Source organism: Cryptotermes secundus, unplaced genomic scaffold (genome assembly GCF_002891405.2).
Source record: "Cryptotermes secundus unplaced genomic scaffold, Csec_1.0 scaffold1229, whole genome shotgun sequence".
Classification (NCBI taxonomy): domain Eukaryota; kingdom Metazoa; phylum Arthropoda; class Insecta; order Blattodea; family Kalotermitidae; genus Cryptotermes; species Cryptotermes secundus.
Genome location: NW_019723925.1, coordinates 688,264 through 707,305, shown reverse-complemented (window position 1 = coordinate 707,305; position 19,042 = coordinate 688,264). Strand labels below are relative to the sequence as shown.

Genomic DNA, 19,042 nt, shown 5'->3' with positions numbered 1-19,042 from the left:
GTTGCACTCGTCCCTAGGAAATGCTTTCCCCTCCCCCCTTCTACGTTACCTGTTTCATCTTGACGGTACGTCCTGATAAACCATCAGGAAGGCGCAAGAAGACCATGTACGATTGAAGAAAATAGGAGGCTTATGAAATCCACTTGCTGTATGTCTGTTTGTGCAACTGTGTTCCTGTGTAATCCCCCCCTACCAAATTTTTGCGTTCCCTGTGCGGTCCGTGTCTTATCAAATGAAAGTGGTCGATTATTTCTTCCCAGTTCTTGTCATTACTATCATTGCATTTAACGGGAAGACATCGTAATGTCAATAACTGTGTGATTTTTTTTAATTCGCTTAGTGGGGGGTGGAGTGCAACTGAATCCACTCGGCACGGCGGCAACTGATTGGCCTATTGCAGCCTGCCCCGGGTGATTATGATGATGGAGAATTTGGTGGAATGAAGATTGGCAGGGGAAACCGATGTACTCGGAGAAAGCCCACCCAAGCGCCACTTTGTTCACCACAAATCCCAGTTGACCAGACCCCGGGATCGAACCCGGGCCGCCGCGGTGGGAAGCCAGCGACTAACCGCTTAAGCTATGGCGCGGCCATGAGTAAGTAAGTAAGTATAGAGAAAAACTGAGCTTAGAGACGAATACGTCATGCTTCTGTTACGGTGTTTCAACAGACTGCACGGCGTCATATTTCAGAAGACAGAACTTGTCACAACCACCGCTTTGGGAACCTCATTTTCAGTATATCAGTACCTGTATCACAGACCTTTTTTTTTTATTTACATAAAATTAGCAATCAGAATTACATTTGATTCTATAAGCTAATTTGCTGTATTAGTCTTCGTGACGTGGAGAGGGCTTATCCAGAGATAAGTCCTCCTTACCCCACTCTCAGGTCGGCTGGCCAGTTCCCATTTAGTCCTCGTCCACTGTGCGGTTCCAGTAACGGTTGCATTAGTACGTTCTCATGTCCTTCTGTTTTGTTGAGGTATCTTGTGCTTTTCCCTATTGTGACTTCCTTTACTAGCGGCACTTTCAGGTCTTCATGGAGTGTTATATTGGAAACAAACCGTGGGGCGTTAGTAATCATACATAGTATCTTTGACTGACATCTTTGGATTATGGAAATATTGGTTTTGCTAGCACATCCCCATATTTCCACTCCACATATCCAAATTGGTTTTATTATTGTTTTGTAAACTAAGATGTTGTTGTTTAATGAGAGTTTGGAATTCCTTCCAATTAACCAATGCATATCCTTGATTTTTAAATCAATCTCTTTGCGTTTTTTAGTAATGTGTTCCTTCCAGGTTAGATGGTTGTCTAGATGAATACCTAAGTATTTTGTGCTGGGTGATTCAGGTATTTGTATGTTAGTAAAGAAAACTGCAGGACATTGTTCTCTTCTTAGGCTGAAGTTTACTTGCACTGACTTGGTTTCGTTGATTTTTATTTTTCGTGTATTTGTCCACTCTTATATTTTATTTAGATGATTTTGCAAAGTGAAGGTAGCTATTGCTGGATCTGTGTTGGCTGAGAGGATCACAGTATCATCTGCAAATGTGCCCATTGTTATGTTGACATTGACTGGTAGGTCTGCTGTATGCAGTAAATAAAGTAGTGGGCCTAAGACACTGCCTTGTGGTACACCTGATTTTTTTGCAAAATTGTTAGATATACTATCATTGATTCTCGTTCTGAACTCTCTGCCATTTATATAGGATTTTAGTAAGTGGAAATAAGTGATGGGCAGATATTTTTTGATTTTGTACAGTAATCCTGGATACCATACCTTATCAAAAGCTTGACTTGCATCGAGGAAGACCGATGTACAGTATTCTGTACTTTCTATAGCTTGGTGTATTTCGTGTGTTATTCTATGTATCTGCTGTACAGTGGAGTGGTTTTCTCTAAAACCAAATTGATGTGATGGTATCCATTCTTCTGTGTTTGGGTCAGAACTTAATGTTTTTGAGAGAAGTCTTTCGAGGAGCTTAGGTATGATGGTTTATAAACTTATAGGACGATAGGATGACGCACTATTGGGATTTTTTCCTGGTTTCAGGATCAGGATTATTTCTGCTGTTTTTAGCTGATTTGGCCAGTATTTATGTTTGAGAATAGCATTAAATATGTATGTGAGAAGTACTAACCCTTTTCTTGACATTTCTTTTGTCATTGTGGGAGTCACTTCGTCAATGCCAGGTGCTCTTCTTGAATTTAGGAGTGCTGTTTCGTTACAGACCGTCTGAAGGTGCTTTGTAGATATGTGTAACTCAGTCACTCATGGATCTGAGCCCTTCTTGAGAAGCCGCCAGTTGTGTAGCTACTCAAGAACTTCCCAACATTTTATGGAACCCGAAGGTTCATTACCGTGTTCGCAAGAGCCCTCCACTTGTCCCTATCTTGAGTCAGATCAATCCAATCCATACCATCCCATCCTATCTCTCTGAGATTCATTTTAATATTGGCCACCCACCTACGTCTTGGTCTTTCTAGTAGTCTCTTTCCTTCTGCTTTTCCCACCAATATCTGTATGCATTTCTCTTCGCCCGCATTCCTGCTACATACCCTGCCCATCTTATCCTCCTTGACTTCATCATTCTAATTATAGTACTTGGAGAAGAGTACACGTTATGAAGCTCCTCATTATGCAGTTTTCTTAAATCTCCTATCACTTCGTCTCTCTTCGGTCCAAATATTCTCTACTCTTTTTTCTCAGACACCATTAATCTATGTTCCTCCCTTAATGTCAGTGACTGCGTTTCACACCGATACAGAACCACAGGCAAAATTATACTTTTGTATATTCTAGCTTTTATGTTTTTATGTGCCACATTTTCAAAACATTTGTTACGTGTCTTTATATAAGGATTTTCCCCTGCATTCTGGTGACGAGACAGCAACATATGTTTTCTCTGTGTGTTTACTTCTAGACCAACCTCCTTACCAGCGTCAATTAAAGTTTCTGTGTTTCTCTTTATGGTATCTGTATTATCACCCAGTAGATTGACATCTTCAGCACAGACCAACAGCTGATGTGTCCCGTTTAATTCCAGTTCGCTTAGGTGGTTTATCCAAGGACTCCGTCCTTATCCGAGGCTTCTTGTGATCTTTCGTAACAAGCTTATTTTTTACTGTGAGGAGTTGTTAGTCCCACGCACAGCTCCAAATCTGGAGGACCACCCCTTGTCGGCCCTCCGGGACTGCTTATTCATTATATTCGCGCCATCCCTCCAAAACTAGAGGGCGTCTCCTCCATCCGCAACCTGAGGACGCGGCATGTCGTGGTGACAAATGACCCACCTGACATGGTATGTGTAACTGAGTCTAATTTATTTTCCATAATTATTGCTTATTTGCAGTAACTGTGGTTAGGTATGCATTTTAGAGACGTGAAGGAGAATAAATTAGTTTTATACCATATAGAATGTTGTACTGTTTATTCACCAACAATTTTTGACATGACTATGCACTAGTAAAAATAAACAATATTAATAGCAATAGTTGACTTAGCAGCAGAGAGCGCAAAGGGATTTTACATAAGAAATTAGAAACGCTGTAATGAGACGATTGCGTAACGGGTTCTGGTAACGGCATCTAGAGTACTGGAAAAAATTGCATTTATTCAATGTGTGAGATATCAAAGAATTATCAGAATCCGTTCATATTTTTTTCCTTGGCACTACAGCCCCAATGGGCCTAGGCATACCTCCATGAACTTCTCCGTTCACTTCGGTTTTTCTAGATCTTACACATTCGGTATGACTCCTTGGGCGGGTGATCAGCTCGTCGCAAGGCCTCTATCTGTATACAATCACAGAAAAACGCACGCACACAAACTAAACATCCATGCCCTCAGTGGGATTCGAACCCACCATCCCGGCTTCCGAGCTAACAAAAACAGTACATGCCTTAGACCGCTCAGCTACCGTGACCGGCATCCGTTCATGTATACTTTTATAATAATTTATTTTAGAAAGTGATATGTTAATATCGTTTTAACATGTGTTCGATGATTCGTGTTTGTCTTATCTAACCGATACTTGAATGTGAAAAATCTTTATGTAATTTGGAATAACTGTATTCTGTAAGGAATTTAATTCGCGTGATTTTTAAAGCTTTCTGGTTAGAGCAAATAATAGAAATCCAATTTTAATTGTACTTTCAGCGATTATTTTTAGGCTGTTTGTTATTACTAAATAAATATACTTCGCCTCCAGTTTTTAGTCTGTCTCTCTAATCCAGTTCATTGCCTGTCACGGTAGCCGAGCGGTCTAAGGCATGTACCGTCTTCGCTCGCTTGGAAACCGGGATCGTGGGTTCGAATCCCATTCAGGGCATGGATGTTTAGAGTGTGTGTGTGCTTTTTTCTGTGTTTGTGTACAGGTAGAGGCCTTGCGACGAGCTGATCACCCGCCCAAGGAGTCCTACCGAATGTGTAAGATCTAGAAAAACCGAAGTGAACGGAGAAGTTCATGGAGGTAGGCCTAGGCCCACTGGGGCTGTAGTGCCAAGGAAAAAAATCCAGTTCGTGACGAGCTTTTCCAAACAGGTGATCGAATCATTACGATTCCTAATTTTAGTTTGATTTTACGTGAATATTCGCTGTTTATGTGCAGTGCATGCTTATGCGTATGGGACTTGCCTGTCCCACAGTTTTGTGAAGGAGAGTACTGCTTATGTAAAATGAAATACCGTTTTAAGGATAACATTCAGTAAATTCATTTACCGTTAATTAAGTGAGCCTATTATGAAGCGTCATAAACATATTTAAGCATGACGGTATGTTTTGTGCCCCTAAAAATCCGCTTTTGTGAATTTTGACGATTGCATGGGTATTTGAATTATACCTGTAACGATATTGCTTAGGTATATTGGTAGAATTATAATTAAGGTTCGGCTATGTTTAAATTTTTAAGAAGTTATTTCAGTGTTTTGAATTTTCGTGGTTTTTGTTCATGCAACCATTAAAAACATATAAAAAGGTAAATTTAATCGTGCTTAGTTGGTTAAGTTTTACTCCATGAAGACATGGGGGAGAAGGGATAAAATGCACCACTCTTAAATCCAGAACTAAATGGAGGTGTGTGGTTACCTTCACGCCTCGGCTGCTTTACCCCCGGTACCCAGTGTATGGAAGGCGGGGTGGACCTCAGAGCATGTCTTGACGCTGTGGAGAAGAGAAAAATCTCTTGCACCTGCCGGGAAGCGAATCCCAATTTTTTGTTCGTTAATGCCGATTGAGCTGTTGGGGCGTTTGGAAACAATAATCAGTTTTAAAAGTATCATAAATATTATATCTTCCAATTATAAATTATTATACAGTAATATATTAACGTTCTATCCAGTTGGTACCGGGGGTAAAGCGGCAGGGGCGTGAAGCTGACCACTCACCTCCTTCTAGTGCCGAGATAAAAAATTGTGGAGTTATACTTCCGCTCCCCACGCGTCTTCATGGCGTGATGCTTAATTAATTAATCACAGGATAACTTTAATTTTTTCATTAATATGTTGTTATATAAGGAAAGTTTCGAATGGGTGGTATTGCGCAGGCGCCTGGAAATGCATGGCCTATGCTCTCCTTTGTGCTATTATTAGTCTTCTGAGATAAACAGTTTGTCGCCCGTAGTGTGTAGTCTGTGTTACTTCTGTCTTATTTCAGAAATTAAATCAAAACGTTCGCTGCCTACAACGTAAATTTAATTTTGTCCAGCGGATGGTGACTACGTCTGTTGTTTATTGGTTTTACCTAAATTCCTGCATCCTATGACGTACTTCCGATCTCAATGATTAGCTGTCCCAGAACACACAGTTTGATCACGTAACAAACTGTGTGGTGGTTGTATAGTGGTCGTATATTTTCCTTTAGAAAATTAACCGACATTGTACTTTAACATTACGTATTATATAGTTCCTGGAGTTGACAACACGTTTGAAAAGAACATACAGTATGGCTTCTTATTTGCTACTTTGCACTCTCATTTGCTTTTCACTTATAAATAATCAGATAAACAACCAATACCAGCGGGTAGCCCCTAGTGTACATTGCAGTATGGAACGTACTCTTCATATGAGTAGTCACATGTGAGTATGATTTCTACTTACTCTAACCGCGGCGATGGGTTGTGAGGTATAAATATTTAAATAGCATTCACTACCCTCCCTATGAGAAATAGAATCATAACAACTGATTCATATGTAGGAGTAGTATAAAAAATATTATTACAAAAATACAATATCATAATCATTCTGTGATACACAGGAATGTTAATAAGATCTTTAACATTGCTCACCTAGCAGAAAATCGTGGTTCACAGGGTGCTATCTTCATTATAGATATGTATATCTTAAAATTAGATGTTCTTAGGGTTACTACAATGTATTACTGGTAATAACTTATGCGATAAATAGCAGATTTTGTGATGTGTGAAAATCTGATTAAGTCTGTTCCTTCATTCGGTGTAACATCACTTGGTTAGAATGTAATAGGCATGTTTCTAATTTAGCCATACTTTGACGGCTGTTTTACGTCTTTCAGTATTTTTTTTTTGTGGGGGGAAAGTTCCTTTGAAATCTCGTTATGCACTGTAAATGTTAATGAGTGTTTGATACTTGTGTTGATACGGAAAAACAATAATTAAATTATAAGTTAACACAACAGGATACACTCCTTGAAGATTATTTTCATTGCTTATGGGACCACAAATGTAATTTATCTGCTCATACGTTCTGTAATAATTTTTAGATATTTAATTTGATACTTAGGTTTTATTTCGTTTAGTTATATTTTGATAAACTGAGAAATATTACTCCATTTGGTTGATTTAAACTAAAGAGTTCGCCTAAAAATCTATGTAGTGCTTCGGCTAGTTAAGGTTTAAGGCTGCGATTAAATTTGGGGCGTTGGAAATAGCCAGGCTATAAATCAGTAATAAAAAAGACTCCATGGGTATATACCGCAAGCGAACTATACCGACCGAGCCAGCGCCGCTTGTCGGCGAAGTTAGTGCCAACGTCAACGGATAGATGGCGTCGCGTGGTCAGCGCAACGAATTTTCATGGCCTGTAATTTCGGCTTTCTAGACCGGAATAAATCAGTAATACTTAAATACGTATATAGCAGTGCCTGTAAAGATTCGGGTGTCTGAACGCACGTCCTCTTGGTAGAATCATAACGTCCTCTAAACGGAAACATTGAAGGTGTCCGAAATAGTTGAATGATAGGAGGACCAGGGCACTTAACCCGAGTGAGAGCCCAGAGACACAAGCACACGAAAGGAAAGAAAACTGACATCTTCATCCACACTGTTAACTTCGTCAACAGGGTAACATGGTAAGCACACGTGCTTACCATGTTTGGTAACCATATATGCTTACCATGTTCTGTTGAAGAAGTTTACAGTATGGTTGAAAATTTCAGTCTTCCCTCCTTTCTTGTGCTTGTGCCTCAGTGCCCAAACTCAGGCAAGTGCTCTGTTCCTTCTATCTTCTTCTCTATTTTGCAGCGTTTTCCTCTTTTTCTTTCCTAATGTTGTATTGTTCGATCCCCGGTCAGAAATCTCGTAACACCCGACAGAACTAGGCTGTAATGTTTATGTATCCTGTTACGAAACAGACTTCCACTAAAGAACCTACATTGCTACCCGTTCTAGGATTTTTGTTGCGTATGGCTGTAAGATTATGGAATATAATTGCCAAAATCACAGTTATTTTTCATATCAGACTGCGAACAGCAATAGGATTTAAAATGTACAGCTGTATTTACTGTTTCCAGAACGTTTAACCAATAAGAATCAGTCTTATCCGCATTCCATTGCCAATTATTTGAAGTAAATGCCAAACATGAGATTGCGACTTGATTAAACCAGTTGCTGAAACTAAATTATGGCACTTGAATTAATTTTGAAATTACTAGCCGTTATTTTGTCTCTGATGTTACACGAAGCCTTCTCTAAATTATCAGATTTTCCGTTTTTGCATTTAATAGGATAAATTTTATTAAAAGGAGTTTAATTGGTGGTTTATGTGAGGAATATTTTTATCGTTGCTTTCATGTTCTCAGTTGTCATGCCAAATTTGGAGAAACAAAATATTAACCTCACTATATCCTTTGTAAAATATTTCTTTTTTGCTTTATGCTTCATTGCATCTGAAAGTATTAAATTTGTGTTTAAATATTTTATAATTACAGTATCATACTATATCAGTGGTTGGATGATCAGTGACATAAAATTGTACCATCAAATGATTTACGCCTCTTACATGTGATACGTCATAGTAAAATGGCGGACAGACTGATATATAAGAGAAATAGCCTATCTATCGGAGTTTCATTGGCTTAGAGTCTGTCAGGACAGTGTGTAACCTGTGTAGTTGACACAGAGTCCTCAAATAACTTACTAGGATGATTGTCATGCTATAAATATTCTTCAAACAGCGAGTCTTCAGCTTGCGTTAATTAAAGACGGTTTGAGTCAACCGTCCACCAGAATAGTTTATACGTCCTGTCCAGAAGGTATCTGTTAGTAAGGTGAAATACTAAGCACAATAGACCACTGTACTCTCGGTGCAAGGGGGCCCAACCCTTATTCATTATACAAGGTGGAATACTGGCCGAGTTGCTCAGTAGTGACGCCTTTCTGTTTTGTAGACTGAAATTCTCAGTCATTTTGAGTTGAAATTGTCTAGTATTCACACAACAGATTGTATCCAAACAGTGACGTAAAGCTTTTGATGGTGTAAATGCATCTAAAATAAAGAAATGTATGCGATTTTAAGTCCTTGTTGCACATTTGTCTGATTGATCTTTCTTCACTTTTATGCATTGTACGTTGAAGTTTTTGAGTTGACTGTTCGTTTTGCACATGATTATGTTTAAAGGCAATTAGACGTCTTCCGTCGTTCATATGTTAAATAATGTGCTTTTTCTGGCCTTCTAGCTTGTATAAAGAGTTACTTACTGTTGCAATACGGAACGAGATACTGTCGGTTTTGAATTCATGTCACATTGCTGACAAATACCAAATTTGTGACACGCGTTATCGGCTTTATCTGAAGACTGCCAGGTATTCTTAAGCATGTCGGAACCTTTTTCTGCTACCATAACGACGACTGCGATAGTGTTGCAGTTAGGGACGTATGGGAAGATTGATGCATCTATCACGCGTATGTTTCGAACTCCATGAACCCTCAGCTGAGGGTCTACAACAGCAGTGGGATCTCCGGCCGGTCCCATCTTGCAAGACCCTGCCTGGTGATTTTCGGGTCCTGTGTGCCTATGTATAACACACTGCCAGTATTCGTCGGATCCAAACGGTGGCCCTTCACATCCTTCAGCAGGCTTCTTGTCCAACTCGGCTCCCCACCCTTGCAAACTTTCTGTCTCGGTTAACTGAATGACAAGTTTAATTCCTTCAATCAATACTTCTCCATCTCGCATGGCAGAAAAGTAATTGGGGAATATGAGAGGGTGATCCTTTGGATTAGTGCTTCGAAGTTTGAGGTAACCCCTGCTCTTTGGCAGTATGTTCGTGGGACGCGCGGTGATATATCGTCTCCCACAATCACCAATTTCGCCATTGGTACATTCCTCAGCCAAACCTGTTCTTGAACATGTAGCCATGAAGCCGTCGAAGAATACTTGAATATCGGGAACGCCGTCGCTTGCGTATTTGGACAGTAAGAATGCTGTTGTCTGCGTTATTCCGGTTGCAGACAGAGGTCCTGTGTGTGTGTCCAGGTATTCTTGCAAGACTTTTGTAGTAAGCGTCTCGTAACTCGTGTCGTTGATATAGAAGCCCACACTTGCCGACACGTGGTTATGAAGGTTCCGACCTACAGGTAGATCCTGTACGACTTCGATACCAAGTTCTTCCAAATCTTCACTCGGACCAACACCAGAAAGGAGGAGAATTTGGGGGGATCCTATGGCACCACCGGACAATATAACCTCTTTCTTGGCACGCACAATCTTCTTAACGCCGTCCTTTTGTATAAATTCCACTCCTGTGGCGAGGTTCGTTTTCTTATCGATGAGAATTTGGGTGACGTGGGAGTTGATAAGGACGTCTAGATTATCCCGCGCTCCGGCTTTCCTCAGGTACATCCTCGAGGTGCTTCCTCTTAGGCCATTATCAACCATCATCTGAGCTATAGCGATTCCTGTCTGATTCGCGCCGTTTAAGTCTCCAGTTCTGTAGCCAAGTTCTTTTCCTGCTTCAACTATGGCTTCAGAAAGAGGGGGACGATACGGGAAATGTTGCACCACAAGCGGACCCTCAGTTCCATGATAACGTTCCTCCACCAGCTCGAGATTCTTATTCTTCTCTGCTTTGATGAAGTAAGGCAGAACGTCCTCGTAACGCCAACCGTCGTTTCCGAATTTAGCCCATTCGTTGTATACCTTGGGATTGCCTCGTGTGTACATCATTCCTTGCATGCCTCCAGTTCCGGAAACCATCTTCCCTGTAGGCAACAAATTGTGCTCTTTAGTCATTATACCATAGATTATCTGACGATGCTATGTGACCAGTTGAGAGTGAAGAACTAGTTTGTGTGACGAATTCTTAAGGATATAGAAGAATCGGTCGCGACTTAATTATGGGCATGAGGCCGTGCCAAAGTTGAGGCTACTAAATAGTCACCGCCATGAAAACCTCAGATCTTAAATGTACTATTTTATTTATTTGTTTATTTATGGAGTGAGATGGGAGGAAGACGATTTTGAAATTACCTAAAAAAACGAAGTTGTGATGAAATGGACCGGATTGAAAGATCTCAAGGTCGAGTCTAATGAGATTGTTCATTCGTAACACTGAGTAATAATATTTATAAACCGGTATTATTTATAGAAAAAAGAAATCCATTGCATTTATCTATCTTAATAGTAAATTAGTACCAACTGCGAGAAAATACAATTATTTAAAATGGCCTTCCGTTTTCGCTATTGAATAGCTCTGTCGATTGAGAATTACCAAAAATTCGTTCTGCCGTTTAGGTCTGACAGACAGACAGACGCTCCTCGGTGAACGCGTATCCCACAGATTCGGGCCTCTGGCTGACTATACATAGACCCTATAGACATTACGGTTTCTCTTCAGTGTCACCCCAGTAAACAGCTGAATAGCTACCGTGAAGTGAGGTACGCGTTGTGTTCTGATTGACTACTGTCGCCTCATATAGTTTCATTTTCAGGAGTTTGTGGCAATTCGTTCTGGCTTTTTTGAAAACCCAGCTCCTGTACAAGGCCTCTGAAGGATTTTCGAGAATGTGCAGTCCTCGCACAGATTTCATTAAGCATTTGGAATTTTTATTGGGTCCTTTTTGTTCATTAACGACCATATCTTAATTTTTTCACGATTGTATGGATGGTTTTGTGTTTGGAACTGTAAAATTCGGGAAATTATATTAGAAACTTCTCATTATTTTTCCTCCTCATCCACTTTGTGTCATAGGGAACATCCGTTATTCCAGCGTTTATCTCACACGTGGCATTTCAACGCGTTATGTAACATGACAGAGATGTAAAGAAATAACATGATTGATTAAAGGTTTAATACTGTAGCTGTGGCTTGGGGATTACTGTTCGGCCGGCGGGCACATAACGCCCAACATTTTAGTTTATCGAATCTGTACGGCACAAGTTGACGCAAGGAGCTTCTGTCTCCGCCGCCTGAGCTGCATAACGATTTTCGGGAAGCTCTCAGGTGATCGCGCTGTAGATGAATCCATCCTCGCTCAGTGGTCTGACCTCATTACATCCTGCTCTGTTATTCTGCTAGCTTTACCTCTGGGCCAGTTGCAGATGCCACCAGTGACAAGACAGGCCATGCCCTCTGGCTGCGTCTGATACTTCCAGTCGAGTTCCGACCCCACGGCGCTCACTGCGAAGGCAGGCACCGAAGTGGCTGTGGGCTCCTCGGGACCCGCTTCGATCAGTAACACTTTCCAGTCCGGGTTTTCGCTGAGACGAGATGCCACCACTGAACCAGCAATTCCAGCACCAACCACCACGAAGTCGTATTCGGCAGTCTCCATCCCCTGAAATACGGGACCAGATATTTAAAGTTGCTCGTGTATCTGCGTATGTTGCAAATAAATTTCCACGTATTTTAGACCAACATCTCCCAAAATTTGAATCGACGTCCCTGAGGGAGCCGTGAAACTTTCCCCGTGGACACCAATAAAGATAATAAACATGGTAAATTAATTCTGATCCTAGAAGACCACCTAAAATGCATATACATAATTTAATACAATAAGTAATACATTAATGTTCATTACTTATTATTTTAAGCTGAAAAATCACATTTTAAGACATGTACGAGGGCGAGTCAGTAAGTATGTCACAAATGGATATAAAACGTAAAGCATTTGATACTCGAACCTGAAAAAAAAATTATGAATCGATATATCCTCCCCCAACATTCATACATTTGTCCCATCGCTTTACCAGTGCGTCGAAACTTGCAGCATTAAAGTCTTTTGACTGTTGTCTCAGGCACTTCCACTCCTCCATTTCAGCCTCTTCATCAGCGAAATATTTGCCACCAAGGTGGTTTTTAGCGGACCAAACGGACGGAAATCTCTAGAGGAAAAGTCCGGACTGTAAGTCATATATTCAAGAATTTCCCACTGTCGTTCTTGAATTCTCTCCTGGGTTGCTCGGGCTGTATGGGGTCTGGCATTGTCGTGAAGAAGCAGTACCCCTCTTTCCAGTTAGCCTAGACATTTTCTGCGAATTTTATCCCGTAGCTTCAACATAACTTCACAGTACGATGCAGAATTCACATTTTCACAACGCTTCTGAAAAATGGGCTAAGAGTAGTCCCCTAGAATCCCAAAATATGGTAAGCATAACCTTCCTAGCTGATTGCATAACCTTAAACTTATTGGCTGAAGGCGAACTGGGATGTTTCCATTACATTGAAGCGCGCTTTGAATCGGGTCGGTAGTGATGCATCCATGGTTCGTTCCTAGGAACCATCCTGTTAAGCATATCTTCATCTTCATACCGTAAGCGATGTTGCGAGGACAACCCATCCGGTTCATTTTTTCACGACCCATCAGTTCTCTGGGCACCCACCATGCGCACACTTTCAGAAACTTCAAACCTCCGTGCGTTATGCTGTATGTTAAACCACGGGAACTCCGTAGTGGAGTTGCTGTGCTATCTATTGTTATCTTCCTGTCAGCTCTAATCAACTCTTCCACGCACTGCATAAGTTGCTTCTGTCGCAATCTCAACAAGGCGACCTGGTCGGGCATCATCTGCGACTTTCGAACGCCCTTGAGAGAATTTCACAACCCGGTTGTGGACCTCTTTACATGATGAACTCTTTCCATCGGAAACAGGAAACATTTCTTTATGAATATCCTCTGCATTGAGTCCTTTTGCCCACAGAAAACCCACAACAGAACGCTGCTCTTCGGTAGTATACTCCTTAAGCACGGGTGCCATTTTGGCTACTAAAACCAGCCTCTGAACATGCGCATACGTGTCTGCTATCTAGACATTTTTATTTGAAAAAAGAAACATGTATATACAGAAATGGTTTCGCAGTGCCCAGCTGGCCTGTGCTGCTGCCTAGAGATACACATAGGGAACCTATTAGACCATTACAGCTGCTTTTCCTTCCATTTGTGACCTATTTACTGACTCCGCTGTATATAGATTGCGGAGCCCAGCTTTTTTATTCAGTCAAGAGAACCTGAGCTGGAAACACTCTGAGAACCGTTTAGACCTCGGTACTGAATGGAAGTAAGTAGCCGCTAATTTCGCCCCCCGGGGAATGAATAAGCACTGTATAGACTGGATGAAGAATGGGGTCCGAGAATCAGTCTGGACCCACTTGAGTCTAAAGGTTCGGCCACACTGAGCGCTACGCTATGTTCGCTACGTACGCTGTGCACACTCTGCGACGCAGCTAACGTAGGGAAAACAGCGTACGTAGCGTACGGAAGTCTGTGTGGCCAGTCACATTCGCAATAAAGGGAGATATTTTTCTGTTCGTATAGCGAACATAGCGTACGTAGCGCTCTGTGTGGCCGAACCTTTACACAGTGGTTTCTGTATGTACCTCCTGCTTTGGCATTAAGAAAATACTCTCCATTTTACTCCCATGATGAATTTATATTTTTATTTTTATTTATATTATTTATATTTTTCTTTCGATTCTTCAAATAAACAGGAATTATTTCCCTCACCCATATTAACAAATCGGTCGTCCTAATGGAGACGCATTGTGTTTTCTGTACAGCAACAGAATCGTTAAAGATTAATTAGATGAACTTCACGCTTCCGACGGTTAACACTGGCGTGGGTACCATGATAACACTAATTATATTCATATAGTCTTAGTAATAGGAGCCGGGATAGCGAGTGGCTATGGGCTGGACGACCGAATGGTCGGAGTTCGAGTCCCGGTAAGGTTAAGAATTTTTACTTCTTCAACTTTCTATACAATGGGTACCGGGGGCTCTTTCACGGGGGTAAAGCGGCCGGGGCGTGAAACTGACCTCTCAACTCCAACTAATGTCTAGATCAAGAAAATATGGATCTATACCTCCACTCCCCCATTCGTCTTCATGTCGTAATGCTTAATTAGTTAAGCACAGGGACATTAATAAAATAGATTAATGTAGTTTCCTGTACATTTTTACTGAATGATTACAGGGATTCTTAGTCAGTGCCAAGGCCACAGAAAGAAATTGCATTGGATCGATCATCTCCGTATCTCCCAGGAGCTGTAACATTTCCCCCTCCAATATACGTACCCTCCAGTCGCCTATCCATTCTGTTCCCGCAAGTGTTTGTAGTGATAACCTACTATAGCGACAGTAAGTTGCGCTAATTGATATACACCACACGAAGCTCAAGAGGAATGCAACAGTAGGCATGTAATGGGAATAGTCCATCTCCGTTATCCCCTCCTTCTTGGGGACTTGGTTCCGTGGCTGCAGTATACACGTATGCCACTGAGTAGTCACACAAAGAAATGCAGTGCTCCGTGGACTGGTCCGTTACCGACAGAAATAGGCATCGTTCAAAGTATGTCATAACGACAGAAATCCCTTGAAACATCGTGTAAAACTTTATTGTCATTGGGAAATATGAAGAGTTTTATCTGCTGGGATATAACGCCAATTCGCCTCCATCTTCAGGGTAAAATGAGAGCCTGCTCTTCTTGCTATCTGCTTCACGTTGGTTTCTTGCTTGGCTTATTGTGCGGCCCTGGAATTCCGGAAGGTCTGTTGACTTTCAGGGAACTACATGGCGTTATATCCCAGAAAATAAAATTCTTCGTGACCACCGCTGTGAGAACCTCCTCACATTGAGAGATGCGTTTGGATTCAGCAGCTGCTGGTTCGGCAAGGATCAAGAGCGGGACACGGTAATATCCGTTTAGTATTGTCGCTGATTCCTTTATANTCTTCGTGACCACCGCTGTGAGAACCTCCTCACATTGAGAGATGCGGCTTCCAGCAGCTGCTGGTTCGGCAAGGATCAAGAGCGGGTCACGGTAATATCCGTTTAGTATTGTTGCTGATTCCTTTATGTGACGTACCCACACAATAGTTGGTATGTTGCAAGGAGTGGCGCTGTAAAGAACGCCAGAATATTCGCACTTACCTTCACGCTTTCTCGACCCGGACGGTTGCATGCATCGGCAATGTCATCCTTTGAGCTCACAAGGTACTCGACTAGACCCATAAAGAGTGTGAACGTGGCGCCGCAAGATCCTGCCAGGAACTGTGTGTCCTGGAAGGTGCAGTTGTTGCAGGATGCCGCAGACATGGTCTCCGAAACCAGTGATTCTGCACAGACAGTATCAAGTCCTTCATTTCTCATGTTCGTTGGAAATCGCCACGCATGGGGCGGAAGTGGCGATACAAGTGAAAACAAGCAGCCGTTTGGGGCGGGCGGTTTGAATGATGACACATTTTGGAACACTTTTTTCTGTTTTCGTTCAATGAAAATTAATTTCTGGTGCTCTTTGAATATCGTGACCATTAATTGATAGCCATGTAAAGTTACTATGCAGCAATGTAAATATATCTCGTTTTAAGGATTAAGTCACCAGTGGCGGTTTTCATCACTGTCAGGAAATTTCATGTTGTTAATTGTGACGTAGTTTTGAGCAGGTTGATCTATTTCTAATTGAAGGGGTCGGTGTAATTTCTCGTTCTCTGTAGTGACATTTAGGCTTGTGCCGGCTCTGCCCGTCGACTTTTTATATCACTTGTCATGTCTGTCTCTTTTTATTTTCAAACTCTAAGCAGTATTCTTATTTTACTTCTCAGCGCTTATCACGGTGCTTATTTTGGAATAAATATAACGTATTAATTTTTTTAGCTTCGTTTACATTGGCCACAGTATGAAGGAGAGGCATTGTGTTGCAAGCCGGAAGGTCGCGGTATCGAATCCCGATGAGGTCATTGGGTTTTTCAATTAACCTAATCCGACCAGTCGCACTGTGGCCCTGGGGTCGACACAGCCTCTAACAGGAATGAATACCAGGAATCTTCCTGTGGGGTAAAAGGCGGCCGGCGCGTAAGGCTGACAACCTCACCGCCATCTGTGAGCCGATTGTCTAGTGAAAATGTGGGAGCCTCGACGTCACACAACCCTATGGGCTTCCACGGCCTGTTACAGGGATAGCTTTACCTTTACAGTATAGAGCAAGTGCGGGCAGTTCATTTAGAGAGCAGGATGACCCTGTTTGTAGTTGGCGGCCGGCCGGAGCCTCTGGTGATCTTAGTTATGCACTTTATGCATTAGAAGCTCCTGATTATTCCAACTTACTTTATGCTGGCGTACATACTAGAATACATTAAGCCTCTCCGTGCTGTGAACGTAGTATATTGCATAGAAACATGGCAGGCCTGATCTGAATATGTGGGACATTTAATGATATTGGTGAATGTATTGGTCTGCTCTCCTAATCATTTCAGCTATTTCACCATTTACGGTTATCTGTTAACATATGACAAACGACTACTTCCTTGTAACGCAGTATCGAAAGGTTTAAATGTACTTTATTGATCAGTTCTGACATGATATACTAAATTGTGTTAGACAGCCATTAAACTAAACATAGACTTGGCCTAACTCAACTTTCACATTCCCAGTTGAAACCGCTGAAAGTGAAAATAATAAATACATGTACTTGGACATCTAGGACTTGCATTTTTGTAAAAAGATCTCGATTTACAAGTTACTCATATTTTTACAATTACGGTTACTCTGTGTGTATGTGAAAGTAAGAAAAATGACAGAAGGCTACGTGGCTAGACATTTCCGCGAAGCAGATTTTGCTACCGATTCCGCTATGAGACAGCTAATACTGCAGCTTTTCATGTTACGGATTGTCACGTGTCAGGGTGACTAACACGGCGGGTTTTGGATTGGATGATTCCATTAATTGCACCTCATATTGTACATTCAGAACTCGAGAGTGCAGGCAATACGCTGATATACGCACCTTTTCACACGCACTAGTGTTCTCACTCATCACTAGTTGTATCCTGACAACGGATTTGTAACAGTCTCACCGTCACTTCAAATCACACATGAAGTCTTTGCACGGTCTAATTCATTCCTTGTCATTTCTTCTCAGTCACCTTCGACTGCCGTCCCCAGAACTCGACCCAATTCTCGAAGCAACTAACTCAACTGAACTCTCTCACCTTCTAACAACAACTCTCCAAACTTCACTGCTCTCTCGGCTGCTTAACACTTCTTTATAATCACTTTGCACGGACCACACAGCAAACAGCCCCTTTTGAAGGAGGCGTGTTTACTGATCCATTGTCTAACAGTGGACGTCCTGTTGTTGCACGCGTTTGCTTCCGCGGTAATGTGTTTACCGAGTCGTTGCCCAGCAATGGGTATACACGTCACAATATATGTGTCTCTGAATATTAGTTTCAAACTGAGGTCGTTGCATGTCCGCATTCTGATTCGCAAAATTGTTTGTTGGTTTATAAGGTTAGAGGCTGTCACGGCTATGAAATGTGCTAAAGTCTTCTCTGACAATCAGGCGGGTTGAATTAAAGAAAACGTTTTGTAGATCAAGGTCGACCCTCATGATTGGTATCGGAGCAAATCTCCAAAACATTGATTTTGAACTCAACACTGACACGGCTAATCGCTTGCGAAGATTTTGGCAAAGCACGGGAAGAACTTAACCCTTAACTGACGGACGTTGACCAGTCTTCTAATCACATAAGTGAGCACCACAAAAATCCTTCCCTGGAGACGTTCTTCGACATATTCCAACTCTTACTTTCGCAGGAACCAGTACAGATTCCTCTCCCGTTTGTCACGGAATTCGTCCACTCATTCAGAGAATTTGTTTTTTTTTTTTTTCATAAATTTCTCTTGCGTTATTTTGATATCGTCTGAGACGTCATGTCGAGCCCACCCTAACTTATATTTACACCAAGTACTGTTAACAGGGCTCAACAGATCTCCAGTTAGGCAAATGTTCTACCATGCAGGCTGTAAGAAAATTCCTCGCCGGCCTTATGCACATCATCACGTGACATAAGAGACTTAAAATACTTGCATTATACGCGTCTCTTGTGTACACGGTACCGCTTTGCTGTCCGAAACCGGCGAATAAATGTAATTCCAGTGGGAAAGAATCTTAATGAACGCGTTTACATTTGGATAGACTTGAAAGGATTCTGACGATGGTGTATACCGTACTTCTTTTGGCTTATTTTGGACTTCATCCATCGCCTGGTATGTAATAGACAAAAGACCACGACGTTTCGGAGACTTGATCTGTCTCCGTCTTCGGGTGGGTAGGGAAAGATAAACCTACTCAGTTGGGCCCCTTAGAAAGATTGATTGAGACTAGCTCTTTCTAACGGGCCCAACTGAGTAGGTTTATCTTTCCCTACCCACCCGAAGACGGAGACAGATCAAGTCTCCGAAACGTCGTGGTCTTTTGTCTATTACATACCAGGCGATGGATGAAGTCCAAAATAAGCCAAAAGAAGTACGGTATACACCATCGTCAGAATCCTTTCAAGTC

The 19,042-nt window shown here is 41.7% G+C and overlaps 1 protein-coding gene across 1 annotated transcript in view; it reads right to left on the bottom strand.

The window, feature by feature from the left end:
- Nucleotides 1-6,081: 6,081 nt before the first annotated feature.
- LOC111862189 (glucose dehydrogenase [FAD, quinone]) overlaps nucleotides 6,082-19,042 on the bottom strand; it is an 18,523-nt gene continuing 5,562 nt past the window's right edge. The window contains exons 2-4 of the mRNA XM_023847381.2: nucleotides 15,631-15,815; nucleotides 11,786-12,038; nucleotides 6,082-10,463 (exon numbers count right to left, since the gene is read on the bottom strand). Coding sequence (XP_023703149.1) covers nucleotides 8,956-10,463; nucleotides 11,786-12,038; nucleotides 15,631-15,795 — 1,926 coding nt within the window. The 5' untranslated portion in view covers nucleotides 15,796-15,815 and the 3' untranslated portion in view covers nucleotides 6,082-8,955. The remainder of the gene's footprint in view (nucleotides 10,464-11,785; nucleotides 12,039-15,630; nucleotides 15,816-19,042) is intronic.